This window comes from Heterocephalus glaber, unplaced genomic scaffold (assembly GCF_053883595.1).
Source record: "Heterocephalus glaber isolate CG9 unplaced genomic scaffold, H.glaber_assembly_v1.0 deba00000676, whole genome shotgun sequence".
Taxonomy (NCBI): domain Eukaryota; kingdom Metazoa; phylum Chordata; class Mammalia; order Rodentia; family Bathyergidae; genus Heterocephalus; species Heterocephalus glaber.
This window is the reverse complement of record NW_028258156.1, coordinates 13,381,483-13,397,604: the sequence shown is the minus strand read 5'-3', so window position 1 is coordinate 13,397,604 and position 16,122 is coordinate 13,381,483. Positions and strand designations below refer to the sequence as shown.

At 35.7% G+C, this 16,122-nt stretch overlaps 2 protein-coding genes across 2 annotated transcripts in view; one reads left to right on the top strand and one right to left on the bottom strand.

The window, feature by feature from the left end:
• The window catches only part of Lrrc72 (leucine rich repeat containing 72), a 182,232-nt gene that overhangs the window by 36,084 nt on the left and 130,026 nt on the right, over positions 1-16,122 (top strand). The window lies entirely within an intron of this gene.
• On the bottom strand, positions 2,611-6,795 carry Sostdc1 (sclerostin domain containing 1). The gene is made up of 2 exons (XM_004839599.4): positions 6,440-6,795; positions 2,611-4,020 (listed from the first exon to the last, which is right to left on the bottom strand). Exons 1-2 carry the CDS (start codon positions 6,762-6,764, stop codon positions 3,605-3,607), a joined length of 741 nt encoding a protein of 246 aa, XP_004839656.1. The 5' UTR covers positions 6,765-6,795; the 3' UTR covers positions 2,611-3,604.

Sequence of the window (16,122 nt, the reverse complement as noted above, 5' to 3'; positions counted from 1 at the left end):
ATTATCATCTTATAACTAACAAATAATTTCAAGAGTTTAGTCTAATCCACATAACACTTTAATCCCGAAGACAATGAATTAGATTTTGATCCCTCAAATTTCATGGTGATGGCAAAAAATAATAGAATAGCATACTAAATGTAAGCTTTCAGCAATTTTAGCAAATTGAAAGTTTCCTGATTTTGCTACTACTAAATACTATTTTATCCAAGTATGACCATTTTGCTGAGTACCCATTAAAAACATATTCAACAGACAATTCATATTGCACATTAAAAAATTAATTCCAGCATCATAGTGGATATTTAATAGTGATTTATAGGGTAAATGATACTGTAAGATCTCCTGGTAAGACCTTACTTATTTGAGGAAGGGCAGGAATGAGTTAAAATTTGGTCTTTTTTATTAAACACACACACCTTAATTTTCATTGCTCTTCAAAAACTATACAGTAAAATAAACATGATTATTAAATTTCTGCCAGTGAGTAATTATTTTTAACTAGCATAAATTAATAAATATAAATGATCTAAAATATTAACTTGTCTGCAAATACATATTTTTAAGGTTCCATGTCCATGTTTGGCTTAAGTCTAGCATACTATATATTTAATTCAGTTGTATATGTGCTATTAATTTTCTTTCATTACCTTATTGATATGTCTATATGTGGGATACATATATATACTATGGCTCTAAATATCAGTATACTTATATCTATCCATGTAGCTATCTATGTATCACACCACTTGAAAAAAGTTCTTTATCCAGTGGCCAAAATAAATTTGATAAGTAAATCCTCTTATGGATGAATATTTTGAATGTAAACTAAAGATCAGACCTTTCTAAAATTACCACAATCCACCATTTTGAAATGATAGTTATTAAAGTGACAATAAAACTATACCTAGTTTATCAGATTGAGCATGTGAGTTAACTGGGGGAAAAGACCTAAAATATAATCAGCGATTCAGACACAAGTCCCTTGTCTCATTTTAAAATAATAACCAGAAGCTACTCCGTTGATTTTTAATTTTCACTTCACTGAGAGATGGATTTTATGCGAGGCCTTTCCTTCTGATTGCTGACCTTTTCCTCTAATTTGATGTTAAATTTCGTGCAATGGATGCATTGCCAGTGTAACATGGGCTGACACAGATCAACGAATTGAATGTTACCATAAGAAATAGATCCAATTCTTGGCTTAGCAGAAACTACAGAAGTCTTATTTATAAGCTTCTTTTCCACCATGTCCTGTTTCTCAGTCTATTCGTGACATATTTTCTAATACACCATTAGAAATCAGTTCAGTGAAAGATTTAAGCATTTTATTTAAACTGAAAGCTTTGTTTCAGTGTTTTATTAGTAAAAGTCAACAACGTAGTCATTTCGATTCCTGTCTCAGATCTTAGGTCACTAATTTTCGAGGCCATGTCCAAGGTCTTCTATAGAAGAAGCTATCTTACTGGGAAGGAAGAAATGCCAAAATCGTCCCAAGTGTTTTGTTATTTTTAATATCCCATGTTGAGGATGAACAAGTAAAATAGATGTAAGTAATATCAAATTTTGGTATATTCAACATTAATATAATTTTTATGATATAAGATAGTTTAAAATCTTAGTTATTAAGACTAGATAATAAATCAATAATAATTTATTTTTTCTTTGATGATACAATATTAGCATTATTGTAAAGTCTAGAGATGTTTTCTAGAATATATATGTGATTTTTAAGCTTATAATTACAAAAAAGGACAATCTGCTATAAAAAATGTGCTAAGGAGTTGTCCGTGCTCAGCATCTAAAAGGGTAAAACCCTGAAAACCTTGCCCATACATAACCCAGACTCTGATTTTCTTCATTTAGGGTAACTGAATCAATCATTGGATTGAATTAACACATCAGTCATTTAACTCTAAAATCAAGTTCAAGTCTGTGATTATGTTGCTTAATATAACAATGTTTGAAAATACTGAAAAGGTAGTTTAGGGGAGGGAGATTGTTGTTTATTTTAATTTTTTGGTTTGGGGCCATACAATAATATTCAAAGTTCCTTAGTATAACATACTAGTTTCTTCACAATTTCTTTCTTCCTCAAACTTAGCTGCACATTGAGATCACCTGGAAAACTTTACTGCTGATGTCTGAGTTCTGTCCCCAGAAATTCTGATGTAGCCTGGATGAAAGCCTGGGCAATGAGTCTCAGAATACGCCTCTAGGTGATTGTAACATGCAGCAATGTTGGCGCTTACTGTGGTAGAGAATCTGGTATTCTTGTTAGGACTGCTGGACTGCCACTCAACTTTTTCAATGATCCCATTTTTTAAGGACATGATCTCCCTTTCTTTCCCTTTCCCTCCTTTCTTATAAGACATTTCTGTCAAAGTTTGAATGTCACTTAGCCAAGCAGCCCATTACTGAGGCTGTGAGGTGGCTGAGTGTTAAAGTGCTCTCCTTAGCATGCACAAAGCCTGAGTTCAATCCCTAGCCCACACGTGCACACACACACACACACACACACACACACACACACACAAAAGCAATTACTCATACTTTATTCTACAATTTTTGCAAACATGTATCCTTTTTTACATTTATAGGCAAGGACAATAACTTTAGCAGTGTTTATTTTTGTTAAAAGAAACGAATAGAATTGAAGGTCAAGTCACCTTCTGATTGCACAAACTAAACAAGAAAGTATTACATATTTCAGCTTTACAAAGCATCTTATTGGTTTTAAAAGATCCATACTATTGATACAGTTCATGTTGAAACACATACATAATAAGGAAACTAAAATATTTATTTTACATATCTACAAAATGTATTTTCATATTTCTAGATCAACCACAAATCATATAGGAAAATATTTAGGTACATGAAAAAGCTTCAAAACATAAAAAATTAACATTTTGAAAACAATCACATGTGAAAGCTCATTAAATAATAACATTGACAAATAAATAGTTAATCAGCTTTACTTATTAGCTGCTGCCATGCATTTCTGGCATTCCATTCCAAGCAAGGGTCAGCATGCAGGGTATAATTTAAACTATGAGACTGTAAAAAGCTACAGGGCTTATTTTTGAAGTGAAATGTCACAAGGTCTTTCTCCCTCTTTCAAAGGAAGATCACTCATGGCTGCTAAACTATTCCCATGAAAATTACTGAAAAAGCACCTTTCTCAAATGTTACTGTGAAGATTCACGGCAACAATTTTTTCAAACTTCTGTTTTGAAGGGATGTATTCTGGAAAGGACAGGGATGGGCTAAGGAACAGAGAGGCCTTTTCTGTTTTAAAATGTCATGACTGAGCAATGCGTGTAGTATCAATAGTCTTTTAAGAATGACGGGGATTAAAACTACAGGATGTATGGAATTTAAATGCAAATTGCATTCATGAACATACACACATCTTGAAAAACTAAGAGGAAAAGCTATTCCCAGAGGAGGTCCTGAATCTTAGGACAGCTTGCTGGGTTTGATCAAAGCAGAAAGCATTATACTTTCAAGTGAGAAAATAGCAATGGCAGGCTTGAGTCTTCCAAGCAATCAAATCTGTAAAGCAGATGGTTAGAGTCAGTGCAGCCTGAGAGTCAGAGTTCTAACTCATGCTGTGCTTGCTGGATTTGCTGGCTCTCTTCCTCTGTCTGTGATGCTGGGCTGGCTTGGCAGGCGACACACTCTCAAAGTTGTGGCTGGACTCGTTGTGCTGCCGGGTGTACCTCTTGCACTTACAGGCAGTGACCACCGTGATTTTGTAGGTGCGTGTGCTGCCATCTTGACACTGCAGCTGGATTCTCTGGGTGCGAGTCTTGTCATTGACACACCTCCACTCCTGGGAGCTCCTCCTGCTCCAGTACTTGGTTCCATAGCCTCCTCCAATCCAGTTAGGGAGCACCGGCAGTGGCAAGCACTCTCCAGCACACACCAGCTCCTTCAGAGGGCTAATGCTGGTGCACTGGCCATCAGAGATGTATTTGGTGGACCGCAACTCCCGGCAACCCACTTGGACCTGACCTGCAGGAAACAGAAAAGAATATGCATCACAGACAAAAAGCAAAGGAACCCTTCTTAAAAAAAAAAAAAAAGTGAGCTGTGATGACAAAATAATATCCAAATAATAACAAATTGCCAAAAAGAAAGTACCTACTTTCATGAAAGACATCAGTTGCATCATTTTAAATAAAGGCTATAGCTTTTTTGGAAAGAAAAATCTAGGCCTGACTTTTTTCATGTATAACATTAGCTAATTGCTTATTAGAGTATTGGGAAACCTCATTTGTTTATTCTCATCCCCCAGTAAAAGTTAAGCAGCTCTTCCATGTATGTGTAAATACTCATTTTGTAATGAGTTTAAAAGAACATACTTTAATCTTCTCTTTCTCATGGGTCCTATTGATTAATTAATGTCTGAAAGTACTTTTAATCAGATTTTTTAAAAAATCTGTTGAAAAAATGTGGAAAGTATTTAAATAGTGTGTACAATACATATGCACTCTGTAATGTATGATTTCAAGTACAGAATTCATCTGCACAGTATCATACGTGGACATGAGTACAACCCTTGACATTTTGCATATCAAACTTAATAAGTACATTTTAAATATAAGTTCCCAAACTCTATTTTAAAAATACAAATAGTAAAATGTTTGAAAGGCAAAACACCACCACAACTCAAAATTTAAAGAGTATAAAAGCCCCTAAATCAAGAATGTATGGTTGCCATAACAACTTGGCCACATTTCCATGAATTTTATGGCAGAAAAATACCTAACATGTCTGATTTACAACTGCAATAGGAACCATGGTATTCATTTCCTGAATATTGGTCATGGCAAATTTTTTGTTTTACTTATTTGGATTTGATAAGTATGTTCTCTAATTGTTTCTTATAATGTGTCTTACACAATTACGGTAAATATTAATCTTGCAATATTTGAACTTTTCCTTAACAGAGCTTTGTTATCAAAACTTTAGGATAACAAGCTTCCCTATAATAAGCTCAAAAAGAAATTAAGGTTTATTTTCTAGGAAAAACAAAAGAATGTTTAAAAGCACAGGGCTGATAGAATTTTAAAAGTAAAAATTACAAAAGACATTGAAGTGCTCCTATATAGAATAACAAAAGCTAACTCAGAGTAGAAACTAAATTAGTTTTACTTCATCTCTGTAGCCCAGTACTTCTGAGATAAGAGATACAGCTCAGGGGGAATGTAATAGTGTGAGAAAATATACATCTGTACACATACATGTGTATAGATCTAGCATTGTGAGCTTGAAATGAAAGGGTAAACAATTGGGTTCCACGGTGAGCTGGACTTGCCCCTCCTGATTCCAGCTCACCTTCCCACAGCTGCCTTAGGAATGCACCTGGAAACAGCCAGAGATGCCTTTGACTTGTCTAGCTTTTTGTTCCTGTGCATACAGAGATTCAGCATTTTTGCAGTGACAGTTCATTGACAATGAATACCTACCACATTGCTCAGTAATCATAATAATCACATCTTTCCTATGTACTTAAATGCAGCAACAGCCTTCAGGAAAGTTAAAACACCTTGGTTTTCTTAGGAAGACATTAACATGTTTCTCTAATTGAATAGAGTTTAAGGAAGAGATGCAAGAGATTTGTGTAAGATTTCCTGTACACTGTTGCACTCTCTCTCTCTCCTTTCTCTTCCTCTCTCTCTCAACCTGATTATTAACATGTGAACTCTTCTAAAAGAACGAAACAAAAGTTAGAAGGAGAAATTTGAATCCCCCTAGGTAGTGATCAGTTAGTGTCAATTAAGCAAACATAAAAGGATTTAAAAATGCTCCCCATACAAAACATTAGTGTACTGTTATTTTAAATACCCAGTCTTTTGCAAAAATATACAGTTACCTAAAACTTGATGTGATTAATAAGGACTTTTGGGGGGGAAAAAAATGACTATCCAGAATTTTTAGCTTTATGCCGCTTACATTGAGCATCAGCAATCTATTTCACTAGACATATCTTGGAAATCATGTGAACATTTTTTCTCTTGTGACTTCCTTTAGGTACTTTTGGTTAGTTCATTACTTTTATACACTTCACCAAAATTGCACATCCTGATATAAACTGACAAAACAGCCTGAACTTAAATTGTGTAAAACAACAGTTTTTCAAATTCTTATTTTGCATAGTGTTAAAAAAAAAAAAAGCAACAGTTTAATTCCTGGATTGTAGTTGTTTGGTAAAACTTAATTCTGTACTTGTCATTAGCAAGCCTCTATTTTAATTCTGTTAACTCTACCTAGAGAAGAATGCCAAGCTACACATGCAGCAATTGGTCCCAGATTGTTTTGCAAAGATATATATGGTTCGGGTTAGTTAACAAAGAAACAAGCTGACAGGAATGTGAGCTAATGCTACCAAGTAGGAAGAAGAAAAACTGTACATGTGAAATACACTTACTGTTCCGATCCAGTCCAGTGTTACTGAAATGCCTGCCTCCATTTCTGGCTTGGTTCAGCGTGCTGTTGCTGCTGGGATGTGCTGGAACAGGTTTAACCACATGTGAATAAAGGATTTCTGTGGCATCATTTTTAAAAGCCAAACAGCTTTTCATCAGGATGCATGCAAGGGGAATGAGATAGAAATGAATGGCAGGAGGAAGCATGGTGAGTGGAGGATTTGCTTGGCTGAAGAGCTGGTTAATGCCTTTCCCTCTGCTTCTGCACTGTAACTGAAATTCCTCCTCAAGGTCCCCTTTATATATCCACAGAGGCTTGGCGTTCATTCAGGTGTAAAGTTGTGTGGAGCTCCAGAGTGAAAACATAGAGAAGGGGTGGGATCCCTACATGACCCTGCAAAAGAATTTTACCAATGGAAAAGAAGGCTGTAGAAAAGGAGGAGCTTGATATACAAATTGCCTGAAATTTCAGAGTTGGACTTCACTTCTCTGTGAGCAGAAGCAAGCAGGCACTTTCTACAGCAACTACAGACTCTGCCATTTCCTTTCCTGAATCTAGTTTACATTTGTTTAGTTTAAAGGAAAATACTTTGCTTTTTGTTTAAAGAGACTGGCTTTCTCACATTTGTTCTATACTCCCCTCAGATTTTAGACTATTTGGGACAGAGAGAGGGTTCTTTCAAGATGACAGGTGGAATTCATGTGCGTTTATGGAGTGCAGGACTTGTGTGAAGACGGTAGTTAGTTAAGCATGTTTTATTTCTTGGGAAGCAAGCTAGTATTATTTCTTGAGGTATAAGACAGCTAAAATCTGCCCTCTGGACACACTTAAATAATGCTGCTTTGATCTGTTTGAAATGCTGCGCTGCTAGGTAAATTATTGCCAGCAGTTTCTGAGTAGAAAATAATGAGCAGAGTTCTATCTGCATTAAAGTAACTAATACCAATGCTCATCTTTAAAATATCCCATAACCATTAACATTCATAGCATCACTTTACACAAGTGAAAGCTATCTTGGGCAAATTGTTGTTTAGCAAATTAAATTTTTTTCTAGAGTTTTCATTTGTTGTAGAACATGACCTCTATTTATTAAACATTTTCTTCATTATTTCATTTGACTCTGCTGCCCAAGTAAGAAATGCTACTTTATCCACACTTGAAATAAATGTTCTATTAATTAACATTAGGTCTATTAATATTTCTTCCCTTAAAAAATAGGAAGCTTCATCTGATTTATGGGACATTTTGATTGAAATAATTACATATTATAAACCAACTTTTCAATTATAAATCCATTTTTGTCATTAGGGTGGAGACTAAAATTGCCAGAGAGCATGAATATTTTGTATCTCTCTTCTATATAAGCTATTACCCATTCTAACTGCTGTTCATCCTTCCTTCCTTTGTTCTTTCTTCTTCCTCTTTTCCTTCCCTCCCTTCCTTTCCCCCTCCCTCTACCTTTCTTTCCTGCTCTTATCTACCTAAGTGGGCATATCCACAGTCACACCATTGATATTTTGGAAAAAGCAATTATTTATCATGGGGGACTGTCCTATATGTTTAGCAACATCCCTAGCCTCTACTCACTAGATGCCAGTAGCACATCTCCCCCCAACTAGTTGTAACAAAAATAATTCCAAACATTGCCAAATGCCCCCTAGTGGGTAAAATCATCCCAGACTGAGAACCAACTGTCTGTCCATCCACCTCACTATTTTTAAAAAGTAACAATAAGAATACAAAACCAATATTTAACAATAGTAAGGAAATATTGTTCTTTTTCAGGAAAAAAATGATATTAATGTTTTGCTTCATAAAAATGGCTACCTCTTTGGCAGTCTATACTATATAATATCTATAGATAAAATTATATGGTGTCTATAATGAGCTTCAAAAGTAATACGGAAAACCGTAACATGGAAGGAGTATCATTAGGGGTGTGGGTGTTGAAAAATCGTTCATAGTTTGATGGTGTATTCTATTCTGTTTATTCTTGTGTATGTTCTACATTGTACATAACAATTTAATGTACACATACCTCTTAATAACAATCAAAACTCTATCCTAAAGTTGCATGCTGTTTTTCACCCTAACATCCTTCTTGAAAAGGAACGTATTTTTTGTAAATGGAGATTATATATCAAACAACCTTCAGAAATACTATAATGAATTTTTTACCCTGCTTGTCAGGGGACTTGACACTTATTACACAAAGTATGTTAATATTAACCATTGACGTGTAAACCCAATCCCTACAGGAAGAGAGTCAAAATAATCAAAATCCTGGACCAGGGATTTCGCTTAGTGGTGCTGCTGCGTGTCTCGCAAGTGCAAGGTTCCTGAGTACAATCCTCTGTACCAAAAAATAAAATCTAAATCCTCTTCTACTGCATTTTCTGTTTTGTGTCAGGAACATGAGATACTTTAATTTTTATTTGACTATCAGGTTGGGCCCAAATTGGCCATATTAACAAGTACTTGCAAAATCTGCTCTGCACCTAGCATTCTGTAGGCTCAACCATAGGAGATCCCCTCTGGTAGAAGCAAAATTAGTTGATGGATGTTTCCTGGTTCCTAGGCCCAGTATATCTTGTGGGGTCAAATTTAGAAAACAACTATGATAAAATAGAAATAACCATTATTTAACCTTTAACAGTTATTCGGATCTGTTTATGTCATTATGGATAATCACAAACAATAATACTCTGGTAAGATTATGGGTGAGGATGTTTAATATTATAACTGATTCTTTTTTATTTTTAGGCCTTGGTATGTATATATTTTTCCCTTTCCATAGAATATCCTCACCTCGCTCTCTTCTTTCTTGGCTAAAATCTATTTTTTTCTTCAAGTCCAATTTAGATGGCACAAGGACTAAGTAAAAGCCTTGTGATAGCAAAACCACTTTTACTTTATAAATATCACTGAATAGGTGGGTAACTTAAATATTTGAGAAATTTAGGGGGCTGGGGATTTAGCTCAGTGGCACCGCGCCTGCCTTGAAAGTGCAAGGTCCTGAGTTTGATCCCCGGTACCAAAATAAGAAAGAAAGAAATATAGGGAAAATATTTTAACATATAAAAAGATTAATAAATATTTGTGGTAGGCAACATGGTACCAAGTATTCTCTTCCTCATAGTATTCACAACCTTGTAGCAATCCCTTTTCTTGAGAGGATGAATGTAATGATGAACTTCTAATAAGTAGAGTATACCAACATGATGAGACATAACTTCTAAGACCAGGTTCCTGAAAGTCTGTGACTCATGTCTTTCTCCCCTTGCTTGCTTTGATGGAAGCCAGCTACCTTGCTGTGAGCTCCCCTGTGAAGAAGCATATGTGGCAAAGAACTGGTGTCTGCAGCCAATAAGGAACTATGGCCCTCAGCTGAATAGCCCAGAATTCCATCGAAAAACACACAATATGCTGGGAAGCAAAATCTCTCAGCTACTCCTTCAGATGAGCCAGCAGCCAGGACCTATACCCTGAATGCTGCCCTATGAAAGACATTGAGCCAGAGGCACCTGCAGGAACCAAGAGATAATAATTTTGGCAGATAATTTGTCATACAATCGTAGATAATCAAAACAATATTATTTATATAAAAATGAAGATATTGCCATTAAGCCATTTTATGAATCATACCAGGCCTTGAGAGTGTCCTAGGTGGAACTAGCAAACGTAGTGACTGTACTTTTCTTCTTTGGGTGCACTTTGAGACCTTTTTTTCAGTTCACAGCTGAGTCATCAATGTGGAACAATTATAATAATCAAATAATGGGATCAGAATTACTTCTATTGGTCTGATATACAAAAGCTTGAAATAAATTTTTATGTTCTAAATAGTTTTGCTTATCGTATGACTCCTGGAACTGGAATCAGAAAAACTGAATTGAAATCTTATTTTTAGATCTTAATTTTTTTTCCAATTCTAAATTGAGCAGCATTTCATTCCATAAAAGGGTGTGCTCCTGAACTTGAATCTCATTTCAACCAATTACAATCTGCATGAACTTTGATATATTTCCTAAAACTCTGAGTCATTTCCTTCATCTGTAAATCATGATCAAACATACCTACCTTAGGTAGCAACAAAAAACATGAAAGTGGGGCCAGGGATTTCGCTCAGTGGTTCCGCCGCCTGCCTCTCAAGTGCAAGGTCCCGAGTTCTATCCCCAGTACCAAAAAAATGAAAGTGTCTATCTATCATAAAACCTGGCCAAAAAATGTGGAAAAATTCCATTGAATGTGAATCAAAACTACTATTTCTCATTATAGTTTCCCAGTTGTGAGCATGACTTTGAAAAGACTAGAGATGTCTCAAATAAAAATAATTACTTTTTAAGGTATAAAACAAAAAGGTTAAGAGAAAGGATACTATTTAGCTTGACAAAGTAAGAGAGTAAATGTTAATTTAATTTAAAAAACACTAACTTCACTGTTTCTATATTTTTTTAAACAAAACATTTATTTTTACATTTAGATATAGAAAATGATAACATTCATCATAGGAAAATTGTACCTGTACATGATATATCTTGCTTCTCCTTTTTTTCCCCATTCCCCTCCCCTCTTCCCCTTCTTATTTACAATAGCTTTCCTTCCATTTTTTCCTTCTATTCTGTTTTTTTTCTTTTTCCTTGTTTCCTTTCTCCCTCCTCCCTTGTTCCCCTTCTCATTTGAACATTTTCTTTCCGTTTTCCAATATATGTTATACATTTTGGTCCTCATTCCAACTTTTGGTTTCTCACACTAAAGAAACAATGTGGTATTTAAACATGTATGCCTGATTTATTTCACTTAAGAGTATAGTCTCAAGGTGCATCCATTTAGCTAGAAATGTCTCAAGCTCACCCTTCTTTATGGCAGAGTCGTACTCCATTGTGTAAAAAAACCCACATCTTTATCTATTCATTAGTTGATGAACACTTGTAATGTTTCCAAGATTTAGCTACTACCAACTGTGTCACTATAAACATGACTGTGTATCTATCGCTGTGGTATGATGCTTTTAATTCTTTCAGGAAGATACCAAAAAGGGAAAGTGCTGGGTCAAATGGAACCTCTAGTTTGAATTCTTTGAGGAATCTCCATGACACTGTGATTTCCACAGTGTTTACACCAGTCTGCACTCCCACCAACAGTGGAAAAGGATTGCTTTCTCCCCACAGCCCCACCAGCATTTGTCGTTGATTGATTTCTTGATAACAATCATTCTTTCTGGAGTGAGATGGAATCTCAGAGTTGTTTTAATTGCATCTCTCAAACAACCAGTGATGTTGAACATTTTTTTCATATATTTATTCTCTTTGACAAGAGAAGAATTAGAATAAATATGAACAAAAATATTTATTGGATGAAGGATGGACTGTATCTGGTACTTCATGGTTTTAACTATTTTAAGAGAGTTTCAATTAATAGAGTAGAATTTGTTAACTAGAAAAGTGAATAGCACATGTATAGAAAAAAACCCAACAAACTACTGTAGTGTCTTTATCCATAAAAATCCTCAGTAGGAAGATGGACTAACCACTTTCATGCCCTTTATATCAGCATGCCCTGAGCCCAGTATTTCCAGGTTGGCAAAGTGACATGAGACATGGAGCCTGCCTCATCTTCCTTTTCCCAAAAACTCCTATTTAGAATTTCACTAAGGTAAACCTCCTTAACCTAATTTCCCTGTACAGTTTTCTTTCTTCCTCTCTCATTACCTTTGTTGGGTCTTTTCTTTTTATCCTCTTGAGAGGCTTCTTGTTTGCTTTGGTAGAACAAATGTTTCTTTTATCATAAGCTGTCTCAGTATGGACAGCGTTAGTCTGGATAACGCTACTTACAGTGATCTGTGTGAACTGATGCGAAACCCAGTCTGATGGGTGGACTGCTAGGTAACATTAGTCTCTGCAGCACTGCCCTCTGATGCAGCACTGCTGTCGATGAGGGGTCCTGTGCATTGTAGATGTTCAGGTGCACCCCTGGGTTCTACCTTCTACTAGATGCTAATAACATGTCCCCCACCCAAGCCAGTTAGTACAGCAGGGACAGGGCTTTCATCTGATTTTTCAAACTAGAGGCAAAGGTGAGGTTTTTTTTATTGCCACTTGCTATCTTGTGCAATAGGAATTGAAGTCTTCATCTTTTGCCTCTGGCCCATGTATTCCCTAAACTGCATCTGACCAAGGCTGACAGCATGTTAAATATCCTGCCCCCAGTGGTGGATGGGAACTGAAATTAGTGTTGTTCTTGTTGTTGTTTTGTTTTCCTGATAGTTGTTCTAAAACAATGTTTCCTCTGGGAACTTGTTAGAAATGCAAACTCTGAGCCAAGCATGGTGGAGCATCCTCCAGAGGTAGGAGGATCACAAGTTTGAACCCAGCTTAGGAAATGTAGTGACTTATTGAGAACTTGTCTCTAAATAGAAAGAGAAAGAAAGAAAGAAAAAAGAAAGAAAGAAAGAAAGAAAGAAAGAAAGAAAGAAAGAAAGAAAGAAAGAAAGAAAGAAAGAAAGAAAGGAAGGAAGGAAGGAAGGAAGGAAGGAAGGAAGGAAGGAAGGAAAGGAAGAAAGGGAGAAAAGGAAAGAAAGGAAAGAAAGGGAGAGACTGAAAGGCAAACACTGAGTGGAACCTCAGACCAGAGTCAGAACAGCTTAAGGCAGAGCCCAGAAACTTGTGTTTTAACAAGCTGCCCGATGATTCTTCTGCATGCTAAAGTTATAGATGCACTGTTTTAGTACAGCACATGCCTTCGTCACTGTGACCTTCCCACAGTCCAGGAGAGTGGCCTAACCTCCTCAGGGTACTTAACTGAGCCTCTGCGCCAGATTCTTCCCATTCTCAGTCAGATGGAAGCCCTGCCCTCAGCTCAGCCCACTTGGCTAAAACCCTGATCCATTTCCTTTTGCTATATTTATTTCTCCCTCAGGACTTGACAGTGTGTTCCTATGTTACTGACTAATGCGCTGTTCCACAGAAATGAGCACTTAGAACCATAAGAATTACTACCTGCCACGGTATCATCCCTTGCTAGAAATTCTGGCAGCCATGTCTGATTTGCTCAGAAATCAACACTGACCCAGGTTTAGGCCAAGTACTTTGATCATGGTTTTGATTTTTGTCCACTGCCTTATGGGCATGCACAGCCAAATCAGGTTCCTGGCCCTGGCAATATGCAGTGTTGCTTCACTCTTTCCTGAGGAGTATTATATTCGAGTACCAGCAGGCTTCGTGGCAAAGCCTGTTATGATTTTACATCACCAGTACAGACTTGAGCTTGGAGACTGCAGAGTTTGCAGTTCCCTACTATGCCAGAAAACTGGAGGACTAAAAGAATTTAGTAGAGGATTTAACTCTAACAATGTCACAGTCTTTCTTGGGAATTAAAGTTGTTGCAAAATTTCTCATTTCAATTCTGCTATTTCTTAATGATATTAGGTAGGTAACAAGTTTATTACATGGATTGGAAATGTAGATTGGAGCAAATCATTGGCTAATTCTGCATTGTAGGTTTAGAAATTTGAAAATTATCTGGTAGAAAGCCATTAAAGAATGTGTGTATGTGAATATGTTTATGTTTATTTTCACAAAATGAAAACACCATGTAACTTCCATCCATGTCAAATGATAGAAATCTTTCCATTTCCAGAAGTTAACCCTTTCGCCTTTCCTAGTAACTACCTCTTTCCTTCTCCCTAATCTAAACCATTCTCCTAGTTTCTAACATTGGTTATTAGTTTTGCCTGTTTTAAAACTTGATATAAAAAGCTGCCCATTTTCATTGTTAGGTACTATGGCTTTATAAGAATACCCTACAATTTATTTATCTGGTCTACTAAATTGGGTTATCTCCAGGTTTCAGGCTACTGTGAATGATGCTGACACTATACACACTCTTGCATTTGTCTTTTTGAAGCATAGTATATAGGCATATATTTTTGTTGGCTACAGATCTAGTCATGAAACCAATGAGATATAGGATGCATACATGTTCAACTTCAGTAGATACTATCAAATGATTTTCTAAAGTAATCTTATTAATTGAAATTTCCACTAGCCTTGATAGATTTGAAACAGGGATATGGTCAACACTGTGCTTTGGGACACTGAATCCAGCTGCAATGTATACAGTGGTTTAGATGTGGCTACACTAGGATATGGGAAGGGGAAACATCATTGCAAGAAACCAGGTGAAAAGGAATAAGATCCTGAATTTGAAGAAGTGGGGAAAAGCAAGGATGGAGGTAAGAGATACTGCAAAGCTAGGTTGCCAGGTGGTTAGAAAGACAAAGGTGAAAATAAAGTTTTAAACCTGGGTGACTGAGAGATGGGGGCGAACCAGGAGAACCAGGGATGGAAAAGACAATAATGAGTGCAGGTGAGTCCAGATGGGGTTAGGGTGCTGATAGAAATCCAAGAAAAGTTGTCTAAGAGATACCTGGACCCAGAACTCAAGAAATCTTTCCAGATGCTGTCAGAACTTTAGGATGCTCTCCTATGTGTTAGTATATTAACCTTGCTTCAGAAAAGTATTGTCAAACAACACTGGTTTCAAACTTTCATTTATACATCTATATCTATGTATCACCTAAGCATGCCCCTAGATTTTTAAATTAACTTTTAGCTTCAGTAATTTCTAAGTAGAATAAACTATTGCATAGATAAAAAGTATGGCTTGTGTTTTATATGAAACCATAAATAACAACTATCTCTCAGATATTTTTACTGCCTGTATAGCTACTGGCTTAATTTAAGTTTTCATAATCATTTGCCTGAACTACTGTCATTACTTTTAACTCATCTCTTGCCTTCCAATCTTGCCACCTTGAAACACTCCCCACAAGATCCAGAATAATCTGTTAAAAGCACATATCTGAACATCTCATTTAAAAATCAGTTGCTCCCTTCACCTGCATGAAAAAACCTTCATGAGCCAGTTACCTGCATTTCTTGCAGCTCCATTTCTTGTATTATATGCTTCCATAGTAGTTTCTCATCCTTGCTATTCCATTTAATGATTTCTTGCCTTTGCACATACTGTTCCTCCTGCCTAGAGCACCTCTTTCCCATGTATGATCTTTTAATAATTTAAAATTCTCCTTGAAGGCTTTCTTGAATATATAGATTTAATCAAACAATGGAAAAGAAACATAAGGACTATTGGGGCAAAAGTAAGCTTTAAACATCTGGGATATGGATTTTTGATAGTTCTGTTATATAATTTAAAATAATAAATGGACATTTATTTAAATCTTAATAAAATAGTATAATTATATTGCCAGCCCTAAAATACAGCAGACACACTTAGGATTAATAAAATAATTTAAAATGTAATAAATTTATGTACTGAAATATAAGAGGAAAGAATGCAATTATTTAGCATATATACTTTATAAAACTTGAAAGGGAACACTTCTTTAAATATTCACATTTCTGAACAAGTATTCTTATTGTTCCCAAAACAGCAACAGGAAAATTAATATAATTATCTAATAATACTTAAACTTATTTAAAAATGTATAAACAAATAAAAAATTGATTGGATTATGGAAAAGATTCACATGAATTTTTATCTTTTTATAAACTGGAGCTATAAACATTTTAAATATGTATGCTGTAAAATATGAATATTTCATTAAGTAGAAGAATAATTTACCTTATCCCATCCCTCCCCCATTCATTCATCAGAGATAAT